Source organism: Amblyomma maculatum, chromosome 11 (assembly GCF_055883805.1).
Source record: "Amblyomma maculatum isolate TAMU_Amacu chromosome 11, ASM5588380v1, whole genome shotgun sequence".
Classification (NCBI taxonomy): Eukaryota; Metazoa; Arthropoda; class Arachnida; order Ixodida; family Ixodidae; genus Amblyomma; species Amblyomma maculatum.
In genome coordinates, this window is record NC_139354.1 from 35,109,576 (window position 1) to 35,121,414 (window position 11,839).

Consider the following 11,839-nt stretch of genomic DNA (forward strand, 5'->3'; position numbering starts at 1 on the left):
AACATCAGCGGCTACACACAGCCCATGATGGCGTCAAGCGGAACCGGTGCGGACTCTCCCTGTTTGGCTCATACGGGGTGCCGGCATCAGACAAGATGGCAGCGACCACGAACCGAAACTAAAATCGTCTATAGAAGCCTTGAAACAAAGCGCACTAGACGTGCAGTACAGAACACGAAGTAAACAGACACGGAGTGTTCTGTGTACAGCCTCGTTCTCTTTCTTGCGAGAACACCTATATCAACTTGGACAGCTGGCGGCTGTTTTCAGTCGACCATAGGTTGAAACAACACACAGGATACTTTTCCATGTTTCTTTGGAGAGTGAAACCGATGCTTAAAGTCAGATGTGTCACGAAACGAGAGTACTTTGTGAGTGTTCCGCCGGTACTATAGATTAATTCCAAGATTTTGTTCGGTTGGGCCGGAAGCACTGATTTTGGCTCCAGCTTCAAAGTTTCGAGCAGGTAAAACCATTGCGTGATTCTTGTAAAAATGGGACGCAGGAGAGGTAACCGCTATAGTGCCAATGCTTGTCTTTCCGTATATGTATATGCCTCCCCCCCCCCCTCCCCCTTCTTATCCTCTCTTTACGAAGGTGGATAGGAATCAAAGGGCACGGGTAGCTATCCAGTCAACACAGAAACTTCTCGGGCCAACGTCAGTGTTCGAGAGTTAGGATTTGCTGCTCCCACCGAAAGTAGCAATTCGCACTACTAAAGGCATCAGCCTTAGAATGGCTGCGATAGCCAAATCAGCAAGCTCTGTGGGAACGATTCTGGGCACGCAGAACAAAGGAGTACCCAATGGCCGTGGCGAAACGTAGCAGGTCCTTGGATCTGTCTCACGAATAGCTAGCGCAATCTGATCCACGACTTCGTCGATGTTGTCCCTCTGGACCATATCGAAGAGCTGCCTCGGTGTCTGCAACCAGTGCTGAATCTCGTCCGTGCTGTAGTCGGCTATTACCTCCGGAGGCTGTTGCTGCAAATACTGCTGAACCACATCCGGGTCCCCAAGGTTGGCCGTGATTTTGGTTCTGTGAAGGAACGGGAAGGTTAGAGAAATACTGGACTGGGGAATTAGAAAGGTTATGTTCAACTTTCTTTACTGATCCAAAGGAATAGGTAGGGCGGCTTCATCGAGTTATTGTTCTTAATGCATTTTATCCTTTGGCTCTCTCTAGGTATGATAGCGCTTGTCAGCCGCCACAGGCGTATTTACCGATGAGGAAGCTGAATTAAGAACTTTTCCTTTCTCCCAGTTCAAACTTGCTACGTCTGAACTAAGGATGAACTAAGGTGTTGTGGATCTTCTCCTGTGTTTGTCTTTGTTTGCGCCACATATCTGAATACGATGATGCACCAACTAGCCTCTCAAGCCGTTATTTTAAGGATGACTGTTTGCTAGTGTTTGACAAACAATAACAGGGGTAATGCGCACTTAGATCTGTGCACATAACTTGGTTCCTATGGCCACAGTTTACTCGAAAAATCGGAAGAGGATGGTCAAACATATATTTAGGTTTTTGGAACACTTTCTTATGAAACTCCGATATATGGGGGAAAGCGTTTAGAGTTATTATATGTTGTCACAATTAGTATATATATATGTATATATGAAAGGGGGGGGGGGACGAGGGAGGTGAAGAAATAAATAGTATATAATAGTTACTATAATAAATATAAATAATAATTACTAGGCGTCAGGTGCGCCGCACCTTCTTGTTTTGAGCTCAGGGAGTGGGAGGATTGCGTAAATAAGCATTTGTGTTGCTTGTTTACGTTTGCTATGTACTATTTTTAATATGTACTTTCCTCAAGAAAGAAAAGAGGAGGGGAAAATATTTTTTGCAGAGACTACGTTTGGCGGAAAGGCTGATGAACTATGCTTACTTCGCATTTGGATAAAAAAAAAACAAAAAACGCTTCTTTCACTCTTTTTTGATATTTTCAAAGCGTTAAAACAGTAACTAATTTAAAAGTACTTGCATTATTTTTCGAAATAGACGGCAACAAAATTTTATTACTTTTTGTGCGGATACAGAAGAGCAATTACTAATGCACTCTAAATAACTTTCGAAAGTAAGTTTCCCGTCAATATGATGCAGAGGGTCAGAATACGCATAAAATTAACCAAACTTTCGCGTTATTTCTCTCGAGTCACAACCCCTCCTGAATCTTCGTTTCATTTATTTATTATTTATTTATTTATTTATTTATTTATTTATTTGATACTGCCAACTGCCTCTTGGCAGTCCAAGCAGGAGTGAGTAAGTACAGTCGGCACTACAAATCAAGGTAAACAAGAATGTGAGTGACAAGAAAACATAAGGAAATGACTTGCAATACAGATTATTGCGCGGGCAAAAGCAGCTTATACAAAATTACAAAAAAGAACATTAAAAAGAACAAAAAAAAAAAACACACACACACATCTGCAAACTGCAAAAACAGGAGACTGGACACTCTAAAATTAACATACTTCATTGCAAAGAGTGCACAGCAGACGCAAAGGATTCGACCGAGGTCATATTGGCGACTTCTTGCGGTAGGGCATTCCACTCTGCTATAGTTCGAGGGAAGAACGAGAAGCGATAAGCGCTAGTCTTAGCCTGTGGCATCACAATTGTTTTGCTATGCTTGCCTCTTGTTTCTCTTCTCTTATTAAAATTGATGTAGATGTCGGAATGTGTACCGACATAAACAGTACACTTGTCTTAAACAACGCCTTGTCGAGGCAATTAATTAATTTTCTTCATTGGTTGGGAACAACCTGCAGTTGGCATTTTGTCGCGCTGCTCATCTGCGTATGTATTATCCCACTCTTGCTCGGGATTTTCTGCACTATTGTGTAAATAAATAAATAAAATATTAAATAAATAAATAAATATTGTGCGGGGTGAATGTTCCTGCATGTGAAAGAAAGCAGAGGCATATTTTAAGGTCGCTCTCTGTTACTCATGGGGTTACCATTCGAGCTTATCGGTCTGTATTCAACGATATGTGTCTAGAGCCTCTTTCGCTGAAACAAACAAAATGAGGCAAAGGATGCCTTCCTATGTAAAAATTCTCGCTTGGGAAAGTGGGGTCGGTGTCGTGAATGCATTCCTTCCCCTTATAAATCTACCTTTGAATGTCAACGGGCATTACTGCGCACACGCTTATTGAGAGCACAGTAATGCATACAACAACCTCTTTCCAGCCCGAGCAAGCAGCACCCTAGATGCAGTGACATGTGATCATCTTGATGTTATCGGTAACGAGAGCGCTTCCTCAAGGATAAATTCTGGCTTAGCGAAAATATGGTGGCTGATGTGTGTGACAAATATATTTACTAGGTTTCTATATGACTTTTGATATATGACTTCGGCAGTTACAGGATCATCTACTTCTAGCTATAACACTGTCACTGCTTTCAAAGTAACACTGCATCCGACGCAGGCACATATTGATGCAAATCGATTCAAGCACACAAGGACCCGGGCATGATGCTTCACATGGCCTGCCACTTCCATTTATTGCTTGACCTGGCTGGACGTAATGACGCTTTGAAAGCAGTGAGCGTGTTACAACTAGAAGTGGGCGAGGCAACTTTCATCTACACTTTAGCTGTTCGTACTGAAATTTACTTGTTTTTTGATGACAATGATTTCACTTCGATTTACAGAGATATTCATCGCACCGCATGCCTTATACCCACCTTCAAGTGGTATAAGAGAATGGAACAGACACAGCGCTGAACTGACAACGTAAGTTTATTCAGGGTGCTAACGCTATATATACCCTGGTGCCGCAGAAATAACATGAAATTGAAACATGGGACAGCACAGTCAACCCGTATCACTCTGGCGTGCAGATATGTTTTTTTTTTTCAAGTCCGGCAATTATAGAATAGCAGATAGTTGAGCTCTTTCTCTGATATGGCAACGGATGGTGTGCCGACACATTTTGCACCAAGCTGCTTAATCTCCGATGCCTCAATAATCTCCCTTGTTAGCTTATCTTTGTGGGTGGTGGCAATCTGGCTTTTGTTCAATAAAGGATAACACGAGCTGTCACGAATGCGAATTCCTAAGTGGCAAGCAGCATTATTAACATTAGTACGATGTTCCCTAAGTCTGTCATTCAGACAACGGCCAGTCTGGCCGATGTACGAAGAACCGCAGGAGAGAGGGATTGAGTAAACAACATTATTCATACAAGACACATATTTGCTAAGATGATTTTTCTTACAATTCTTAACATCATCTTCTCTATTCTTACCAGTTATATTCACACGCGAGCACATGGAACTTAATCTGACAGGGGTTGAAAACACCACATCAACACCAGCTCTTTTTCCTATTCTTTTCAAATGATGGGACAGAACATGGATGTATGGTATAACGGCCACATTCTTTCTAGGCTTCGTGCCGTTTGCTGCACCACTTGAAGATGTCAGACCAACTAGCCCTCCAGTCCATGTTGTATAGCTTATACCCACCGCTAGCGTTTGAGCGAATGACCAATTGTACACACAACAGTCTTGTTCAGTCCGCCAGTCATTCAATATCATGGTAGGATCTGGACACATCTCATTTTTCCCCAGCCTTCTTTACGTTTTTGGTTTAGCGTTGGTATAAGGTCAGCAAATACTCACTTGTATACGCCTGGTTCGATGTTGATGAAGTCAACGCCTTTTCCTTGGCACTCTCTTCGGAGACCGTCCACCATTGACAACAGTGCATGTTTGGTCATGCTGTAAGGCACTCCCATTGGCACCGTAAAGTGCCCTGGAAATAAACAAAAAGCTTGTACGAAGAAAGCACACAGTGGGGGTAGGCAAGCAAATAACTAAAAAAGAAAGCAACTTTAAAACGGAAATACGCAGGGGTATAGTATCACTGGCATGTGAAGAAGGGCCAATTTTTACATCCTATTGTTTTTTATTGTGAGCTACATTTTTGCTTGTCCATACTTCTCGATTGAAAATAAAAAAGGAAAAAAATTGTTTACAATGAAAAATCTCAATTTAATAGTGAGAGTCATAAAGTTTTCCAAACGTTTTCCAATATATTTAATTTAAAGCTATATTTAGAGTCAGTTCCGTTCTTAACACATCATGGAGAGCGATCTCAGCCCATGTTTGAAAATTTACCTTTCAGTGGAGGCAAAGTTTCTGACTCTCCAGTGGTAATTTTTCTAAAATTCTGAGACTTTTATATTTGCTTACATACGATGGAATGAATGTGGAGTGTGCCTGAAGGAGCATAGACAATTAAAAAATTAACTGCGCTACTTTATAGAAGCCTTTAGCAGGAAGTTTTCTAAACATACTCTGCAACATGCTCTGCCAGCTTGATCCCTACCAAATGGGCTGATCACGACGATCATCCGCCCTTTGCTGTTCTTAAGCATCGGCAAGAACTTTTTGGTTATCCGCAGCGTTCCGAAGACGTTGACGTTGAAGATCTTTATGATGCTATCCATCGTGAGCCACTCGAGGAGGCCGTCATTGCGCACGCCAGCGTTGGCTACGACGGCCCAGAGGACTGTAAAAGAAAAAAAAAAGAAAAACAAGACAACACCCGATATAGTTATTTGGGCTGGGAAACAAAAAATTGCCGACGATTACGTTACTTCCTAATGCGAAATTTGAGCTCAGCTCATCAGCTGTTTCACCTTTTCTATAGATTGAGGCATAGAATTTCAGCAAGACACATATATGTGCAATTACAGAAAATGTTTTTAATTTTTCAAGAGACACCCCACTAACAGTTCTTGGCTGTCGTGAAAGAAGTCGGAGAAATGAAGAGAGCAATTAAGTTATCGGGAGGTTGCGGGGGGCAGCGCGTGGGCCCATAGGAACGTTGCGGGACGAGCAGATAGCAGCGACTGACTGATGCCGCTGACGCCGCTAGCGAGGGAAGAGAACGTGACGCTGCCTCTCGGCTTTTGATGCACGCTTCGTGATCCGCTGATAGCGAGCCGGCGTTTCGGCAACCGAACACCCTCGCCGCCGCGCAGGAAGAGGGGGGGGGGGGGGGGGGGAGTGCAGCAATCCGGTAACACGCGCGGTCGCCGCCACGGAGGAAGCGGGAGGGGGGAGGGGGGAAGGAGCTCGTGCTGCCCCAGCTTTGGAGCTGGTTACAGGTGAAGCCCCTAGGTCTAGGTTACATGGACAACGCCACCGACGCCGACGCCAACGACGACGCGAAACGCAGGAACGAGCGCCAAAGAGCTGCGCTCTAAAATCAAACAAAACAAGACCCGTTATAGTGATAGGGCTGAAACTCTCTGCCTAAGATTTTTATAGGTTTAGGCAGCTTCCTGAAATTAAAGTTCTTCCCGAAAGAGAAGAACAGAAAGAAGAGAAATTTCTCTCTATACATCCGCGGACAGCGTTATACCTTTCGTTCTTGCTATCAAAACTTTTCCACTTTCTGGCCATATGGTACAAATAGGGATTCCCAGCAAGAAATAGGTACTTCAATCATGGACGTTTCTTGTTGTTTTTTTCCGCTCAGTGTTTCAGCAACTCGTGAAAAGATTTCTGCGGTTGTTTTCCTGATGCTTGGAGTGCGCAAGGTACTTTCACCTATCCGATTCGGTACATATGTAAATGTGGGGGGAAAAAAAAAACACGCGCCATATCTGCATATACTCTTTGCGCGCAGTTTTCGGGGCTAACTAAATGTGAGCGAGGAGGAGCATAGAGCTTTTTCAAGAAAGAGTGGGAGAACTCAGGAATGGTGTGCTTTGGAAGGCGCGTCTTACCTCTGGAGCCCAGTTCGCTCTTCACAATAGCCAAGGATGCCTCCACTTCCTCTTCTTTGCACACATCCAGCTGCAGGACTTTGATGTTCTTCAGTCGGCTAAGCTCTTTCGCCCCCGCGCACTGCGAGTCGCGGCAGCCGGCGAACACCAAGAAACCCTCGCTACTGAGGCGCTTGGCAAGCGCAAGTCCAATGCCATTTCCACAGCCTGGGCAAATATGCACTTACTTAAGTGGCGAAGAAGGCAGAACAAAAAAAAACGAAATGTTTGAGCACTGTATTCGGCTTGCTCTTAGCGCCTTCTTTTAATGGGTTCGCTTTCGCCACTACCTGCTGTCCTTAGTCGTATCTGAGTGGAATAATGGCTTCACTACGTCCGCCTCTAAGTTTCCCTATACGTTTGTCGCTCTCTTTTCATTGTAGGCGCGTACAATCCGGCATTTAACACTGCCGCTAACGCCTGCCAGCTTCGCCTCCAACAGCTCCACTGGTTCAAAACAAACCGTCATCCCCTACTACGCATGCGTAGTCCATGTTGGCGAAAAGAGTGCGATCAGCTAGTAAAATAAATTGCCCTGCCCCACAGCCGAAGGGACAGCAGGCTAGAGGCGCACGTATGTATATTGCGGGTGCTGCTAGTTGCTACTTAAAAGGCTCAATTTGCGTCTCCTGAAGCAGGGTTGCGCTCGCGTCTTTCATTTGTGTTTTTATTGTGATAACAATACTGCGCCAAGTTTCGGCCCGTCGCGTCGTCCCGGGAAGGGCCACGTGAAGAAGAACAAGAGAACGGAAAAGAAGAAGAAAAAGACCAAGAACAACAAGAATAACTACAACAAGGAAAAGGAAAAGAAGAAAAAGAAAACGAAGAAGACGAAGGAAAAGAAAAGGGAAAAGTAGTAGAAGAAAAAGAAGAACGCTCGGTCACCGGCAGCCAATGCTTTCGCTCCACATTCGGTTCAGCAGCATTGAACCCTTCTCATTTATATGTGGGCTGGTAGCTTACGCTCTCGCGTCAAACTCTTAAAGGATGAGCTTAAGTGTCCCCAATAATGTAGCATATTACACTGATAGGGCGTTATAGGGGAATAATGTAGCAGGCAAAAGAAGCTTCCGCCGTTGCTATCGCAATTCAACCAGGGTTGATCGGAGTTAAGCCACAGCTAATGTTTTTTTTATCTAGCTTTCTCCCATTATTCTCAAGCTGTCGCACCTCGCGGCACGTGAATTCATGCACATATGTGTGCGTGAATGTCAAAGGGTTAGAATACGAATCCAGTAAGAATAATTGACTTCATTTGGAATACCAGCACCAATTAAAGCAACGTATATAACTTCAGGAAGGTATAAATGTATTCAAAAATTGTTTATATTATTGCTCACTAAAGCATGTAGGGGTGGAAAGCGGGAAAAAAAATACTGCAATGCCAAGACCAGAGCTCGTATCTGCGGCCTTATTGAATTAGATATAGCATTATTCATTAGAATACAGTTATTAGCTTGTCACAATCTGAATATTCTGAAGGTGGAAAGGAAGGGGTAGACGTGAAAACTTAATAAGCAATAAAGAAATATTTTCCTGCCCATAGCATAAAGTGGCAAGAATTATCAGAAGCCCCCTGCAACGAAGTTTAACTCTGTGAGAAAGAGCAGATAACTTGTAGTATCGCGCCCGGAACAGGTTACCCGCATCCACCGGTTTAATTTGTCGCTTCAGAAAATGTAGTACCTCATCACTTGCCATGAACAAGAATACTCAGGTATTTGCGGGGAGTAACATGCAACCTGTCTCGGTTATTTTTTCACTCGCGAGTACTACAAATACATCGCATAAGCAACTTCACAAATTAAAAAGGATAATTATCGTGTGACATTCGAAAAGTTCGCATTCGAAATTGTCGAATATTTGCAACTCTAATTCACGTTTTCTCTGACATTTTGCTCCGAACTGCGGTGTTCTTGTCTCGTGTATTAATAGAGAGATTTAGCATACCGTGATCCGCGATCCACCACCGTGGACCTCTACCGCCCTCTACAAGCTGATTGATTCCGATGCGGCAGGTCTATGTGCCGACATCCAGTATGTGGCGCCATCTATCGGCATTAAAGTGATCTGAGCATGCGCAGTGGAACACGCGGTGGCGGATCACGGTAGCGGATCGCGGATCACGGTGTGCTAAATATTCTATATTGCTTGCACCGTAGCAGCTAGAGGTGGCAACAGGTGGGAAGAAAAGAGGAGAAAAAGAAGAATAACAAAAAGCAAGAAAAGGGCAAGACGGAGAGCTGCTTCCATGTGAAAACCTCGAACTGATTGGATGCGATATTCACCATTCCAAAAATCAAAATGCGGAGCTGCATTACAACCTAGGAGGAAAAAAAATGTACGACGAGTATTGCATGAAAAAAAAAAAAAAACTGCGCTGATAGTATGCGCCGATTGTATCGTCTTTCGTCTTCGTGTGCGCTGTGTAGCTCTTAATCCAAAATTGCAAGCACGTCAACCCCCACAGCTATTTTACCTTCAGATGCAGCAGCAGTTTTTTTCTGCGAAAGAGATCCGTGACATAGCATCGCAATACTTCATCTTGACGTATCTTAGATTTCATTTTCCTTTCCTTATTTTTTCTGGGGGGGGGGGGGGGGGATGAAGGTGCAGGGGAAACTAAATATTTTCTTTGTGAAAAAGGCATGTCGTAATCTGTTGAAGAATATTCACAGCGGCTGCACTGAGATCATATTCCTTCACAGGGAGACCAATAATACCTACTGCGCAAAACAAAGAAGGTAGCGCCGTACAACACGTGCGGATCAATAAGAATGAAGCAGATAGTCTGACAAGTTTATTCAATGTAAAGTTTTTTGGGCAGAAATACGTTATTTCTCCACCACTATTTCTACGCGCGGAAGGATTAAGACTTGATTTTTGTCGGGGTGGAGGCACCATATCCGTATCCACTTTCTCCAGCCTGTGGTATATGGGGAAGACTATAGCCGTTGCATACTTTTTCGAAAGACAGCGCAATACACAAAGGACAAGCGAGTAGAGGGAACAGCTGTTGCATGCTGTTGCATATAATACGCGAGTGTGTACTGAGCTCGTTGTGTCCAAATGTCGTTGTCGCTCCCCATAATTCTCAAGAAAAAACTTGGGACTGCACCAAAATCGCCGAAATAATTGCGCATGTGATTTCGTACTAAAATTATTACTCAACCATGCCATACCATTTACCTTCCTATTTAGCATGCATTGTTTATTTAAGGTGGAAGCTAGTTTGCGATGGGGATTATAACCGACGACATACGTACATCTGACTTGGTTTTTGTTTATGGGGTTTAACGTCCCAAAGTGACCGAGCCTATATGAAAGACGCCGTAGTGGGGGGCACCGGACATTTGACCCCCTGGGGGGTTCATTTAGCGTGCACTAACCCCGCACAATATAAGGGTACTCTCCGTTACACCTCCATCTAAACGCAGCCGTTAGTGGTCTGGTTCGAACCCGGGTACTTTGGAACAGTACTCGGGCATCTTCACGCTTGCGCCACCGCAGGGGAGAGTACATCCGACTGTATGCCGGTAAATGTAAGTGTTGGTGTCCACTGAGACGTGAAACAGATACTGCACCTTCTTTTGCCGAAAACCCAACTTAAGAAAAAAAAAAGAACCTCCGTAAAAATAAACAATTCGCGGATTGTAAAGGAGATGTTAAAGGCGTTTTCTACTTATATAGCGATGGTTTTGGTGCCCGCCTAATTTTTGTAATGAAATACATTCAACATATTCTTGATCGATTAAAAAGCAAATTTCTACAAATTTAGGCTTTTTTCTTTTTCAAACATAAATTATTATGTCTCGTAGCAAAATGTCGCCAGAGGATCTGTAAGAACAAAGTGAATTATTTTTTCCATAGGCAAATGGCGGGAGATCTCCAGATGTTTGAGAAATGTTTTCAAGATATGCGCAATATTTTACTAAGGTTGACTCGTAATTGCAAACTTCTCGATATTCATCAAAATTTAAGGAACATGCTGATTTTGTAAACTTTGAATATTATTTGAGCTTTTGAAAGGGTGGCATTTCTATGTACAGCTTTGGACTCTGCATCAACTGATGCTGTAAGCAGTAGCATATAATTTGCGATGTCATACCCTCCTTAAAGTGTAATGATAAAAAGGACCGAACGTTATCTCTAGTAGAGGGACCGGAAAGATGTCGATTCGAGAGTGCGTTTGTTTCTCTGGCAGTTGAGGATGAAGACACTACCTTTTGTTGCCTGTTTCTACGACCTATCAGTAAATCGCTTAGTTACGAAGACAACTTTTCGAAAAATGTCACAGGAGCCGGTTAAACTCACCAGTTATCAGCACACCCTTTCCGTCGCAGGGAACTTGCTTTACAAAAAGTATTTTCCACACTTGTCTTGAAAGCCAGTGGGCAGCAAAGAGGATGATGGCGACGCACCCCACTATGCCTCCGAAATATTGGAGCAGTAAGAGAGAGTCCCACAAGTTCCAAAAGAGTAGCGTGAACGCTACGAACAACGTCCAAGACGTTCTCATGGTGGTGGACTAAATCACCAGCCATTTTGTCATGTGCGACATTTTTGACAACGCTAATGCTGCCACCTAATACGTATTCATTGCAGTGAACAAGCAATCGTCCTAGTATGAAGCAAGAGTAGATATAACACTCCGTGGATAAGCGGTCGAGAGCGACTCATAAAAACTTGAACCCTCAAGGTTCGATACATATGCGTGAGCAGGGTATGATAATAAAGGCAGAAAACCCGTCACCTGTTTGTAAGCAAGGTAAACGCGTTGCCATCACGGCCAGAGGCTTCGCGGCCGTGGTGGATTGCGAGGCATGTGGCATTGAAAACAAGAGGCTACTATGTACAAGGAGCAATGCTCGCACGAGGTTTGGAGTCAAGTTTTCCTCCTCGGAGCTAATGCCTTCCCTCTGCTCTCTCTCCCTGAATATTATACGCAGAGAAGTTTTAACGTGCGCTGACATCACACAGCACGCGGAGGCGAAACGAAGAGGCGTCCACATGCTGTGCGATGTCCCCCTCTCTTTTTTTTAA

General features: G+C 43.8%; 1 protein-coding gene across 1 annotated transcript; it reads right to left on the bottom strand.

Moving 5' to 3' along the window:
- Positions 1–588: 588 nt before the first annotated feature.
- Positions 589–11,315, bottom strand: LOC146173459 (D-beta-hydroxybutyrate dehydrogenase, mitochondrial-like). The gene is made up of 5 exons (XM_084583283.1): positions 11,111–11,315; positions 6,758–6,964; positions 5,350–5,532; positions 4,641–4,773; positions 589–1,038 (listed from the first exon to the last, which is right to left on the bottom strand). Exons 1-5 carry the CDS (start codon positions 11,313–11,315, stop codon positions 675–677), a joined length of 1,092 nt encoding a protein of 363 aa, XP_084439409.1. The 3' UTR covers positions 589–674.
- Between the last annotated feature and the right edge of the window lie 524 nt (positions 11,316–11,839).

Excerpts from the sequence above, each read along its gene's own strand:
- LOC146173459 (XM_084583283.1), bottom strand. The coding sequence starts at position 11,315 with ATGAGAACGTCTTGGACGTTGTTCGTAGCGTTCACGCTACTCTTTTGG. Across the intron at positions 5,533-6,757 it reads GAGCGAACTGGGCTCCAGAG|TCCTCTGGGCCGTCGTAGCC; the intron begins GTAAGACGCGCC and ends TTTCTTTTACAG. Across the intron at positions 4,774-5,349 it reads CGTCGTGATCAGCCCATTTG|GGCACTTTACGGTGCCAATG; the intron begins GTAGGGATCAAG and ends GTTTATTTCCAG.